Source organism: Ornithodoros turicata, chromosome 2 (assembly GCF_037126465.1).
Source record: "Ornithodoros turicata isolate Travis chromosome 2, ASM3712646v1, whole genome shotgun sequence".
In the NCBI taxonomy this organism is placed as follows: Eukaryota; Metazoa; Arthropoda; class Arachnida; order Ixodida; family Argasidae; genus Ornithodoros; species Ornithodoros turicata.
This window is the reverse complement of record NC_088202.1, coordinates 135,147,703-135,162,126: the sequence shown is the minus strand read 5'-3', so window position 1 is coordinate 135,162,126 and position 14,424 is coordinate 135,147,703. Positions and strand designations below refer to the sequence as shown.

Below are 14,424 nucleotides of genomic sequence, written 5' to 3'. Positions count from 1 at the left end.
GTAGACGCACCGCCATCCAGACACCTCTATCCGTTGTTACGTCATCTGAAGAACTGTGTCACCCAATCAGATGCCAACGCGGAGGTACACATAACGTTCTGCTTTACACTCTTAAAAATGGTGGTAATGGTACTGTGATTTTACTTATGTTAAAAATGATGGTGGTGGTGTTGGTGATAGTGAAAGGGCTCGCCGTATGTTAAAAATGAACGTTGTCACTAGGGATGATGGTTGGCTAGCAGCGTGCTATATGTGGCGAAGATACCGACCTATCAGATTCATCGATACAAAAGGTGCCACAGCCAACAAGTTAAAATCGCCGCTTGGAGCCGACACAGTCGGCGGGCTAGCTCGGTAGAGTTCATAGCTCCTTTAAACAGGTTGCGAAAGTTGCCAGATAAATGTATAACACAACTACCAGTGCGGTTAATAAATCACGTTAAAAGTTTAGTTACAATTCCTAACTCCATCTTATAATTAATATAGGTGGTAGTGCAGGTCTTCTACTCTGTATGTTGTGTTTCGTGACATCTGTGACACTTGCAAGCACGCCTGCAGCAGGTCTGCACGAGGGAAGGGCAGCGGTCCGTTTTCATATGAGCGAAGGGGTGATGCCGATCAACATAGGGTGAAGGCACAGTGTTGTTGTTGGTGCCTGTGCATATCGCTAACAGGCGTATGAGTGGGCACATAAGTTTGCAAGAGGCAAGACAAACGTGCTCGACTTGCCATGTCCGGGCCGTCCCGACACTTCGGTATGGCCGAAACCGCTGCAGATGATCCTATTCGTGAACGCAGATAATCACTGCCAAAGATCTCAAAGAGTTATTATGTGTGTGCTAGTATTGGTTGGGTCAGCCGGTGTTCATCATATACGGGATAAGCTGCGGCATGCAAAGTTGTCCGCGAGATGGTTAACCCAGGAGCATTACACATGGAATTAAGGAACGCCATGTCGACGCATGTACAGCGCTTCTTGGACGCTATACGCGGAGGAAGAGGAATAATTTTCGAGCCCCATAGTTACTCGTGACGAAAGCTATGTGCATTAGTATGAACCCAAGTTTCGAATGTAAACATATCGCCCCAAATATCGAAGTCAAATGAGTGCGGCGACAGTCCTCCCTCTTTCACCCTCTTTCGGAGGGATCACAAGGGAATTAGTGTTAAACATTAGGTGCATAGGGAGCATACGGTGAACGCCAAGACTTACTGTGATCTGCTAGTGACACATCTGAAGTCCACTATAAGAGCGAGACCTCGTGGACTGCTCAGCGAGGGGTTCCGCTTCAACACGACAATGCCCGCCCGAATAGACTTCAACCCGAGAACCCTTCCAATGTGCCGTGTCAAGTTTGACTGGCGCACGTCGCTCGGGCTTGCCTCACGCGTGAACGACGCCGGAAGCAATATGTGGAATCGAACGACTCATACGGAAATTGGCGTGTCACCGTCGATGAAGTGTCTGGAGAATTCAGCATTAATCAGGGCTCGGCGCATCATGTCATACATGACATTCTGCAGTACCACAATGTGTCTAGCAGGTACGTACCAAAATAACTTACCCTCCACCTTAGGAGCGGCATGTGGATGCTTGCGAGACGCTACCGCGACTCTATTATTCTGAGCAAGGCGATTTTCGTCGACGCCTTGTCACCGGTGACCACTATGCCCACTACTGATCCAATAAGCCCAGCCAGAAACCAAGGAAGCAAGCAAGGAGTGGTGGCACACCACGTCATCAACACCAAAGAAGTTCATGGCAGCTCCTGTTCGCGGTCTTCTGGTAGGCGCAATACTGAAACATTACATGGCCAAGGACTCACTGTGAACGGTGCATTGTACGGTGACCTGCATGACGACCACTTGATGCCTGCAATCAAGCCAAAGCGTCGTGGTTTGCTAAGCTGTGGTGTGCTGCTGTACCGCAACAATGTGTACACACCCACAATGTTGAAAAGTGATAAGTGCGTTTTGCAACCTCTCTAATATTATGTAAACAATTTAAAGCCATCCTATTTTTTAAAATAACGAGACGAGCAACTACGTTAAAATATCCACCGTAGAGTTTTGTTATTCAAATGAGCTGAAACCGAAACAAGCGTATCTCGAGCGCCGGGAGAAAGATGCGCTCCACGTCAGAGGGCTACGTGCTTGGAAGCGATGCAGCTGATTGGAGTAGGTGCTGATCTACTGGCCCAGAAAAGCTGCCATAGGTGAAGGTCGTGTCTCTTCTTGTGCTCATGATGCGCGTGGCTCCGGTTTCGGCCAATTTGCATAGCAAAATTTCGTAATATACAGGGTGTGTGCAGAAAAACATGACCCGCATTTTTACATGTAACTCGTTGTCTACTTAGCCGAGGAACTTCCGGTGGCGCACGACGGCGTATTTATGCGTGCGAAAGCTACAAAAAAATCCTGGAAGCCATACTCAGTGTAAAAAAATAAACAGAGCGCGAAAACATGGGCTTCCATGCATTAGAATAGGGCGGTCATGACAGTGCATGGTAGTGCATTTCGGTCTCATGAGAGTTATGTGCAGGCACCGCTAGAGGTACTGCAGATGAGCATCCATGTGGGACATCGTTTCGATTTATGCACCGATAGCTCCCCTAGCGGTACTTGAACACAACTCTCCTACGTGCACCACGTTGCCCTTTCACATACACCCTATTGTCCACCATGTTGCCCTATTCTGATGCACGGAAGCCGACGTTTTCGTTGTTCCGTTATTTTTTAAGCTGGGTATGGCTTCCACAATTTTTCTACAGATTTCGCACGCATAAATGCGCCGTCGTGCGCCACCGGAAGTTCCTCGGCTAAGTAGACAACGAGTTACATGTAAAAATGCGGGTCATGTTTTTCTGCACACACCCTGTATATTTCAGTGAAGTTGCTATTTGATAGTTAAAGTTGAAGTTTGGTTGATATTTCAATTGTTTTTATTTAAATATAATAACTTTAAATAATGACTAGCTAGAGTTCTACTATCCCACGTTTCGACGAAAACCTCTAAATAACAAGTTGAAGAATGAACTTTAGGTAATTAGCGATCTGGTAGTTCAACACACCTTTCGGCAGAATGTTTGCATGGCCGTGTCACACACACGCAAAACGGCACATATGCTGCTCTCATACCTATTTTTATTAAAAATTCGGCAACATACGCCATGGCTATATGGCACGTTGAACGGTTCTATAGGTACGCGTATTCGATGGCCCCGAGGCAAATTGTCCTTATACACGTGGCCAGTCCGTTTAGAAGCATGCACAGGAACATGCGATTAGCAGCGAGGGTCTGGAGTAATATGCAGACAGTGCTGAAAGGGGGGTCCCCTCAAGGCATTACACGCTTTCTCTAGTCCACATCATCATCTACCTCATAAAAAAATTCAAGTTAATAAGTCGCGTGCGTCGCCATTTTTGGTGTTCGCTGACATGGACTTTCAGCTTAAGAAACGGCACGTTGTCGGGTAACTGGTTTTCTTGCGTGTCCCTTTTTATTGCATATTTCGTCAATAAAGCTTTAATGGCTCTACTTTCTAGAAAGGCTTTAAGCTTTAGTGAAGCAGCTTTGCTAGCGAGCGCCCCGTTTATGTTCCTGAATTGAATTTGTATTTCCAACTGTAGGATGGGACAAGTGCAATGCTTACCCATATTCCTGAATTGAATTGAGTTGAATATGTTCTTCGTTGTCGTGTATCGTATTTCTTGCCCTCATCATCTAGGTGATATTCCTACACACTACTCATGCTCAATATGCTAGAATATAGGTGTTTGAGTGAAACAAGTGTGCGTACCTATCAAGATGGCTTTCATGCAACAAGGGGGTGGGGGTGGATATGTTTATTAAAAAGGAAAAAAACAGAGGTGTTGAGGTTGGCAAAAAAAAAAAATAGGGAGAGATGGAATTTGTCGCACGACAAATTCGGCAACTCCCATAAACAGATCTCCCTCCCACCCCCAAAGAAAAACCCGCCGCTTTCGCTATAAATATCGGCCAAAGGCCAAATCATCGACGTAGCGCACAATTAATCAGACCTGTAAAGTAATTAACTACAAGTAATTGAATTACTGTAATTAATTACTTTCTGGATTACATTAGGTTTTATGTAATTGTAACTGTAATTGAATTACTTTTGCAAGTAACGCGTAACGCATTTTGAATTACTTTCGGAATTACTTTGAACGCTATCTTGGAAGTCAGTTCCACACCGTTTCTTTTTTTCTTTTTCTTTTTTACAGTGATTTCCCAAAGACTCGATTCAGATCGGTACATTTTTCGGTACAGATTTTTTTACATTCGAATGTGGAAGGAGCAAAACTCTTGCACCATGGGAAAAGGAGCACGAATTGTGGGTATTGACCCGCACTTCAGAGTCGTTCGAGTGCTTGAAAGACCTTCCTTGTGTGCTCGAGGTGTTCATGAAGTACAATGTTCGGCTGCCCAGCAGTGCACCAGTGGAGCGTCTGTTTTCGGTTGGTGGTCTGGTTATGACAAGGAGACGGTGCAGCCTTACAGACAAGAACTTTGAGAATACCTTACTCTTGAAAGCCAATGGACGTTACAAGCTGCACTCATAATGTGCACTTTGTTCACATACCTGAAGAAAGAAAGCCTTTCGACTGCGATGTTCGGTATTTCTTTAACATGGCAAGAGACTTGTCCTTGTGTAAGACTTCTCTGACCTGTTTTTCTACCACAAGCACAACTACCACCATCTTACAGAACATGTGCAGTAAATGTGTACATCAAATCTTGCACGCTGCGGTCAACTTTGTGAATGTAATTCAGTGTAATGCAATTACTTCTTTTCAGTAATTGTAATCGTAATTGAAATACAATAGAAAATGAGTAATTGTAACTGTAATTTTATTACTTTTGTGAACAAGTAATTGTAATCGTAATTCAATTACTTTCCAAAAGTAATTTTTACAGGTCTGCAATTAATCACACGGTCCTAATAGACTGACTCCAACGCGCTACTCTGAATAAATGTCACAAGCGCTGACAAGGCAGCTTCCCTCTTGTCAGGTCAGAGAGAAGAGAGAAATGGTTCTGTGTTTTCCATTCTGTGTAATTGCATCGTGCAATATACCATTTGAAGGGTTTTGCAACTCCACCGTAGTCAATAGAAATATATCATGTAAAATTATCACAAACTATGCCAGATAGCATATCTACTGTGAAACATATGGCACAACTTACGAACTATCTTCGTGGATGCAACAAAATAGTACAGCTTTTGTATTTTATTTTATTTTTAGTTTTGCACCGAAGAACGTGTATTTGTGTCTCGGCGATACTGCGAAGTATTTGTCGTCGCGAAAGTTTGCACTTAAAAGTTCAGTTGTACTTCATCGGTAAATAGAAAATGAAAGAGAGAGCCTGCGAGGACGAGTAGAGTGTAGAGTAGAGTAATTGAGCCTAAATTCAAGAAAACATCACAACAAAATAAAGAAACTCATCAGCATTTAGCAGTCTTACACGGTCGATGGTCATGCAGCAGCTGCACCGAGAGGCGTACTCCATGGCAAGCAGTTCTGTTAATCGTTTAGCTACTCAAGTTTGGAGCTCATATCTTATTTCACACATACTAGGATAGGAATTCAGAAGTACACTGCGTTGGGCAAGTTGGCTACCATTTAAAGACACCATGGCGGGAATTAGGACGAGGACGTGAGGTGATGGGGTGGGGTGGGGGGCTATATTTAATGATTGAGAAACAAAAAAGGTAAAGGAATAGATAAAGGGTGATAGGGGGATATGGTTAATGGTGTCGAAAAAAAAAGCACAGGGAACGGTTAGCCATACTAGAGACTTGCCTGTGATATGGATTGCATTCCAGCTGCCTAAGATCGGGTTTGTTGATCAGGGGGCGGAAGGTTAGTGTATAGGTGCGTGTGTGTGTGCGTCAAGCTTGTTGTTAGAGGCGGTTTGTTGTGTGTGCCTCGTCTTCGATCTTCTTAAGTTCCCGCCATGGTATCGTTAAATAAAAGGATGGGAATGAGAAAAAAAAAAAAATCAGTGTGTATCGTTTACATAAAGTACAAATGTTGCGCGTGTACAAAATTTTGTGAACAAGTAACATCCATTTGAAATAAAGGGATCATTGCTCGCGTGACTTGCATAACAGAATGCAGGACGACAGCAACCTCATAATAAATTCGCGTGATGCGATTACCTGAAGTTTCGGAACACCGCGTAATCCTAGCACGTGTAAACAACCTTCACGTGCTCGCACGCAATAGACCTCTCCCTGTTTGTAAACAAACGACGTCATAGTGCTCGACAGCGCCACCAATTTGGTAGAGTTGTTTTTTTTTTAATTGCGTGTTAGCGCCGCGAAGCAACTGTGGCTATGAGCGGCGTACAGATGTGGACAGATGGAGAGAGGACAGCAGGAAGGAGTGGGGGACAGGGGGATTAGTATGCGTCCTGGGCCGACTTCAGGGGGAACTGTGCCGACATTCGTCTGGAAAGTCTTCGGAAAACCCAGGGAAAACCTCAGACAGCACAGCCGGCGGCAGGGTTCGAACCCACCACCTCCCAGTCTACAGCACGACCTTGGTTACCGCCAACGAGCGGACGCCTTAGCCCACTCGGCCATGCCGCTGGTGTTTGGTAGAGTTGAACTACGCTGAAAGCTAGGGGTGCGAACAAGGTGGCGTCCGAAAGCCACGGTCTTGAGGTGACCACGATGGTCCCTGAAAGGGGCGCGACCTTCGGTCCTACTTTGCTTTCAATAGGAGGCAGCGAACAAGTGCCCTTTCCTGGAACCCAGCTCTCCCCTTCCGGTCATGATGACGCTTCTTTGTGACGCAAGTTTCCGTACCGCCGTAGTTGCGAGTAAGGGGTTTACACGCACTACTTTCTCCTGGGTTCTCTGCATTTATCGAATGCCCCTAAGCTCGCAAAACGAATTTCAAAAAGGGAAGCAACATGCACTGCGAGCGCTTTTGTTTGGAAAGTTTCAGAGTAGTAATTATCATGCTATTGTTGGAAGGTAATTAGGTCTTTAAAGCGTCCCTCGTTCTGCCTTATCTTTCAGAGTGCATATTTCAGAAGTCGAGGGAAGGAGAGTACACCTTTGTATCGACGGGAAGTGACAACGTGTGTGCATTGTACGTGTCCGCCGACCCGGACTATGTCATCGAACTTCAAATTCTACGGTTCGACATAAGCTGTACGAAAGGAGGATTACTAACGGTAAGTCACCTCTGCTTTTACGTCACTAATACGCGAGGCGACCACAGGACGTGAGCAAGTATTTTGCATCGAAATGTGCAAAAGAAGCCATGACACCAGGAGAACACAACATTCATGTTCAAAGCTCTGATGTGTGATCGAAGGGAATGTTAATTGCTTTCGCTGTGCCTAGTGTGCATTGATGTCCCAATCTGTTTCAAATCTACTGCAGCGCGTGCGATTAACACCATCCTCTTGTGGAGGTAAAGTGAATAAAAACTTGAAAAGCGCTGTTTTGTAATAAAGAAAGAGGAAGGAAGGAAAAGGAAAACAAAGAAGGCGTAGAACTGCAAAGCGTGAACCGCAGGGAGGAAAACACTTCGAATTCTTTCCGAAGCGAATTCGGGACCGGACCTTTTTCGGCGAACGGAGTTTCATGCCGAAATCGGTCGGATCTGGCGAGGCCAGGATTTCTGTTCTGGAATCGGAGGTGTCGTCAACCGATGAAGTAACAAGCATTCAATGGTACCCAACCGGAAGGAGAACTATAGCAACAATGTCGTGGCAAAACGGCTAATTGACTGTTCCCGCCTCTGCGACATCTCCTCCTACGAGTATGGGATTATCTCATTGAGCTCGGTGGCTGAAAAGTGATGTACGCCGGGGTCAGAAGTCTTCGGCCGAAATTCGGCTTCCAATACACCGAAAAAAACTTCGGTCGCGACTTTGGTTAAGGCAGAATTCGGCTATTTTCTCGTACCGTGCGGCTTAGCCTTCAGTGCCGTAAGATGATCGATTTATAGCTTCGTCAAGTCGGAACTCGAGCAAGTTTATTAACGAAGGGGATTTCCGTTAAACGTCTTAGGTCCACGTAAACGTGGTTAGATTGCGAATTCGCCCCCTCTTCACTTGAACAAGTACATGAATAGCAAAGAAACACTTTGTAGATCAAGCAAACGACCAGTACGGCTTATTATCGTCGTAAAACGAGATAGCAGGAAACCAAAATAACACATTTTCCTTCTTTCGTTTCTGTACTAAGCCTTTCATAATACCTCTACTTTGTCCTTTCTTTATGTTATTGCCTGTCGTTTATAGCTGAAACAGAGCGGAAGAATGTAAAATAAATAAATAAATAAAACAGGCACACAAATTCCTTTGGCATCCCTGGAGACGTCGTTAGAAGGAACACGACATAACAGAATTCATACGGGGGGAAGGGGTTGGCCCTGAAAAATTGCTCCGCGATATATCCACAAGCGTCAGGTTTTTGGGGGTGCGGTTCAGCTTCAGTTCCTGTGCAAAAAAAAAGAAAAGAAAAACGATTGAAACCAGTTCACGGAAGCTAATTTTGACGAGTGAAAAGTGAGTTCACGAAGCTGAAAGTCAATTGACATGGACTGCAAGCTTAGTTAACAAGTTAGTTTTCTGTCACTTAAAGGGGCACTAAAATGCAAAAAATAAGTTCACTTCAAATTACGTTACACGCTATGTTAATTTTGGACTTTTTATCGTAATTCAAAACTCTGATTCCGTTGCGAAGGTACAATCAAAATTATATCGGACTCTTTCTTGCTTCGAACGCTAAGCAGAGAACGTTGCTTCAGCTCGTTCATCGGTGTTTTTAGTCCATGCTGCACGTGCACGTGCGTGCCACGCCATGCAGCAGTCCCGGTGGAAAACATAGTGCACGTTGCGAAGCGGACTGGCGTCGCTCTCCGAAGGTCGCGAAGATAAATGTTGTCAGTGGAACATTCGCGAGAACTGTTGTGGGCTACAATTCAGTGAATCGGTATTGGAAAATGCAGCAGTGCGCATCACGCCGCGAATATATACAATCAACAGGCCCAATCCACTGGCCCACGATACGCATGCGTAGAATGCGCGCGCTTCTCCTGCTGTCTCATTGGACGCCGCCAATCTTTGCCTCCTGGGGATCCCATCCGTTGCCGCCAAAGACAGATCTGTTTGCATCGCGTTTTTCTTCTAAACGGTAACGTCGTGTGACCTAATTTTGTTTGAATTGCACTGATTGAAACACGGACTTTCATTCGAGAGCAAGTTGTCTTTGCATTTCAGTGCCCCTTTTACAAGTAATTTGGCCTTATAGAATGCGAGCTCTACGAAAGGGACAGATAGTTTGTGTTCAACTGAGTAGTATCAGTAGGAAGCAATGAACATGGTTGCAATTAAGGGGGGCCTTGTCAGGACCCTGCGGGACTATAGGTCGTGGTCTTCAAATGCTTGTGAGTTCGTGAGACTGGCTTGCTCCAGATGCGATAATTCCTGGCTTTACGTTGCGACACAACCAGTATGATCTTGAGCACCCCGAAATTGCCCGCGCTGGATCACGTGACCGTTGCCACCCGAACATGAGTGCCAGGAATACAGCTGTTCTAGCCGCTCGGATCAGGCAAGCGACATCGCGGTCGCTCGTCTTCGGGTTTTGTCGTCTGCTAATCCACGTGAACTTCGACTGGCGGGCCAATGCGGGCACTCGCCGCCCTTGCAGTGCGGATGTGACGACACCGGATATAGTGGGACGACCCGCTGCCCGGTCGTACTGAAGCCGGGCAAAAAAAAGTGCCAGCTGGCAAATTCTGGGTGCTGGGGCACGAAAAAGCCTGGCAACATTTTGAAGTACATGTGTCAGAGGAACGCACTGGACCAAATGAAGTACTATAGGCTTTCCAATTTTACAAGAAATCTCTCTTACTGGTTGAGATTTTTTGTTTCAAGCGTTCTGCAGTTGGTGTTGCGTGTGTACGGTGCGCTAGAGAAATTCCACAGACACAACGTGCTCTTTAAAAATCCGTAGGACCGCACGTGCGAAAAACATCGCGGAAAAATTTTTCGTACTTCGACGGCGAACCAACTCGCCCTTTCTCAAAGTGTTTTCGGGAATTATAACCGCAAAGGAGTTTTTGTTGTTGTTGTTCTTGTTGTTCTTCTTCTTCTCCTAGTCCTTTCTCCATTGACTGTTCTTTAGGCACAAAATGCGCAGCTCACCTGCTACATTTGGAAAGTATACTAACTTCATACAGCGAATATTGCTTCTCATCCTCGGCTCTGAACGTCCCGCTCCGTAGATACGTCTATACGGCCCAAGCTGTGAGCAGGCATCAAACCTTTCGAATTGTTTTCCTAAGAGCACCATGGCACATTATTTGCTGGCAGCTACTCCCCTTATTGATGTCCCGGCGTTGGATTTGATGTCTCTCTTCCAGATATCGTGTTCCAATTTGTGTGACTTTGTTTCAATTGGCCTTTGCTGCATTTCCAGAAAGGTAATTGAGAATGCATACTTCCAGTATCGACGTTATCATCAAAGAAAACGAGGTGCCCGTGCTTCTAGATTCACAACACGAACAATATGCTTCGTAATTCTATACAGTACGGAGTACACGATAGAAATCATTACCTCTCAAAATCACAGGATATCCTTCAGAAGCGTAGCAAATAACATCCTGCGCGCTTGTTATCTAACACGTCGTGTATCATCTCCAGTTCTCAATTCTGATCCATTCGATGTCAAGTGCCGGGTCGATTACGCCCGTTCCTTTGTGATTGATTCTCATAAAAAAGATGCATTTATCAGTAGTACGCGCCGAGCATGTCTAGGAAAACGCGCCGCTACGCAATAGACACAGATATTCGAAAAAAAAAGTGTATTTATTTTTTGTCGAACAAACTCCTTCTGTCCATATATACACAGAAATGTATTACGTCGCTCTGACGTTATGTATACAATGATTAGTCATGCGCAGGCCGACTTGCTATTCCTTCACAAAATGAAAAAGAAGACGAGGAAAAGGGGTGGTGCGCACACACACACAAAAGAGGACCCAGAGGCTGGCTGAGAGGCCTGAGACATGAAGGAAGCGCAAGAGCGTGAGTCGTGACCGCCCACTTGGTTGTGCAGGACTGGGCCGAGCAGAGTGGCCAAAAAAGACGTTGGGTTAACCAAGTTGCTGTAAGTGGCGTTGGAGGACGAGTTGTTGAGGGAATTTGGACAAGGTCTTGTAAAAGGATTCCCAGTAGTGTTTAGACACTTTAGAGTAGGATAAATTCAAGATATGCTATATCAAAAATAACTTTTGAGCAGTCTTCTTAGCAGACTACGTATGTGCGGCTTTATGTTTGCAGACATAATACTGAAAAAAAAATAAAGAAAAGTACGTAGCAGCAACACGAAAACTCCTCAGTTCCATAACTGAGGTGTGTTTGAGGGTAACACCAACTGACGGTGGTGGTGGTGGTTGTGGTGGCGAAAGGGCTCGTCGTGGTCGGCCTCACAGAGGTGGACAACATCACGACTGACGCCCTGGGGGAATGTGCGTCCTGGGCCGACTTCTAAGGGAACTGTGCCGACATATATCTGACAGCGTCCGAGGAAAAACCCAGGAACAGCCCCAGACAGCACAGCCGGCAGCGGAATTCGAACCCGGGTACCTCCCAATCTCGACGTGACATGGCCAGCACACTAACCACTGAGCCAGTGAGCGAACTGACTGTTTTCATTGTCATACCTAAATTCAGGACATAAAAGTCACTAGAAGATGGCACATTTCATTTCTCAACCACACAAGTTTTAAAAATTTGTAGACCTGTGTTATGGTTCACGTGCAGTACCAGTATGATATTACGTCGACATCGCGCTCTCGTAAGCATATCAGCGCCTGGTTCAGAAAGAGACACATACGCACTTCACTCCTGACACATTCTCTATTACATTGTCATCTATGCACTCTCACATTCACACCCGTATGAACAAACTGAGTCAGGCTCTACTTAAGTAGATAGTAACGTCTCTGGGATAATTACTTTGGCGTTGGTGAGGCTTAAATGCTGTATCTGTCCTAATTTTCGATTCAGGCTCCAGAATTTGCGTTACTATCCATTCAGTGCCACCATTCCCGGTTTATGCGTCTGTGTGTGAACGTGAGAGTGCGTAAGAAATAATGTAGCAAGTGTGAATGTGAGTCCGTGTCGTTCTGAACGAGGCCTTGCCGTGCTGACGAGAGCTCGACGTCAGCGTATATAGTGTCCTATTGAGTACTTGACCGGCAATCAAAGAGGTGCAAGCTGGACTTCCACTAGCGTAATTCGCCTTCGCTGACCTTTCATCTGTAAGGATGAGGTTAGACGTGGGTTCTGAGGTTCGAGAGCGTTATCTAGGCATGAAGGCATGCTATAATGAAGATGCAACTTGTTTGAAAGGCGCTAAAATAAGACGTACTGTTAACGGCAGATAAATGGATGTTTCATGGCACACTATCAAAGAGGGAGCAGGAAGACGTCGGGGCAAAGCGAGAAAAGTCAAGCAAAGGTAACGCGTCACGACCTAGACGTGACTCTAGGTGTGAATGGTCACCATCAAGTACTGCAGTCCACGCTATCTAGCACTGGGGCTCGGTATTCCAGCGTTCATTGCCTCCATTGTCCATTGCGTCCATTGCATTGCATTACACGTCAATTGCCTACCTCGATGACAGATAACTGCACGTGATGGCATATTTCTAGTTATATACTTCTAGTGTTACTAAACTGACTACATGTAAAAAAACGGTATGCGTGTCACCCGTTGTCAATGGCACTGTAGCAAAAGGGTCTCCCCACTGGGACCATTGATTCGACCACTATATAGCCGAGGCAGCTTCAGAAAAACGTAACCTTAGGTCAAAAAGCGATATTGGTGGGATAACAGATCGAAACTTGTCCGCTGGAGTCTTCTTTACAGGTGCCAATAGCATGCCCTTCTTTTTCTCGCATTCTCCTTCCACGGTTTGTTTGTGGAAATTTATTATTAAACCGACACGCGATACTTCCGAAGGTAAAACCGAGCGACCTATTGGCTATACCATACAGTGTTATAGATACGGAATTCTAGATCTGGGTTCAAACCGGAATCAAAGCCTCATAAAGCCTCATAAAAGGCACGTGCATTCTATTTTCGATTGAGCAATGCCCAAATGGACTGCCCAGTGAATGGGTAAGATTTGTTCCACATGGCTCCCTGTACGTAAGCTACGCAATAAGCTGTCGGGCTGACCTTTCCACTTCATATCACCGCGTTTTTTTAAAGCAGCTTCCACTTTGTTGTTTGCATTTGTTAATAACATCTCGTGCTACACCACCAGGTAGTAATCGCATTACAGTTTTGTTCTCCATCTCTTTGTATTGACGAAATATGCAATTGTTGATCGTCATTTGCTCTGAGGGAGACATGCATGCTGCACTACAGCGATTACGTGATGTATTTCTAATAGTGGCCGATTCGAAGCCATTATTCCACCCCCGAAGCTATTCCTCTATCAGTTCCTCAGTCCGACTTAGTGGATATAGTGCAAGATTTTGCAAATCCAGACTGAAAAACGGTTTGATGTGACAGGGGAAATATAAATCCAGATTCAAAATGATTTGATCTGCTTTCACAAAATTAAACCCTTTGGCGATTTGAATCGGCTTTATTATAATTGATAAAATGAGGATATACGGCTGTTGGGATGAACGAGGAACACAATGCTTTTCGAAGCTTTATCACAAACAAGCCGGGGAACTGCCTCTATAATACAGGTACGCTCCCAAATAGATGTGTGTTACCACTAATTAAGAGAATCACTAATGGAAGTAGACCCTTTACCCTGGGAGCGAACCCATCTTCCTTCACGCCTGAATATACAGAAAATGAATTGGGCAGTAAGTAATTAATTGGACAATTAATAACGAAGCGAAGCAGAAATTACAAGTTCCCAAACACATAGGAAGAAGCTGTGTATAAAGAGGAAAACTCTTCTAGGAACACAAAAACAACAACAATAAACGAAAGAGAAGTGACGATGACATGGGACGTTTCCCTGTGATAGCCACAGTACCCTAGCCCACTTCACAGAGGTTAATATGAGAGGACCAATTGTGGTGAACGCGAAGCGACGACATGTCGCAGTTCTGTTTAGCTCTTCTATAGGAAGAAGCTATGGAACTTGATACGGTAAAAACGCAATGCGAAATCGTTCGATGTGTGATCTCAGACCTTGACCACGCATGCGCCTGGGTTGCGTGGTTGTAGAAGCTGTAGTAAAAAAAAGGTGTAGTCCACGTACCACGAACATAAGTATGAAACCTTATAGTACCCAATGGGCAAATTGGAAGCCAAAAACAACTTCTGGAGTAGCGGTCAATTGGTCGGAAAAGAACACTGTTGTAACAACGTTAGGAATATTATTTAAGCATAG

The 14,424-nt window shown here is 45.1% G+C and overlaps 1 protein-coding gene across 1 annotated transcript in view; it reads left to right on the top strand.

Moving 5' to 3' along the window:
• LOC135386175 (corticotropin-releasing factor-binding protein-like) overlaps positions 1-14,424 on the top strand; it is a 161,493-nt gene that overhangs the window by 78,369 nt on the left and 68,700 nt on the right. The window contains exon 3 of the mRNA XM_064615942.1: positions 7,053-7,210. Within this exon, the coding sequence (XP_064472012.1) occupies positions 7,053-7,210 (158 nt within the window). The remainder of the gene's footprint in view (positions 1-7,052; positions 7,211-14,424) is intronic.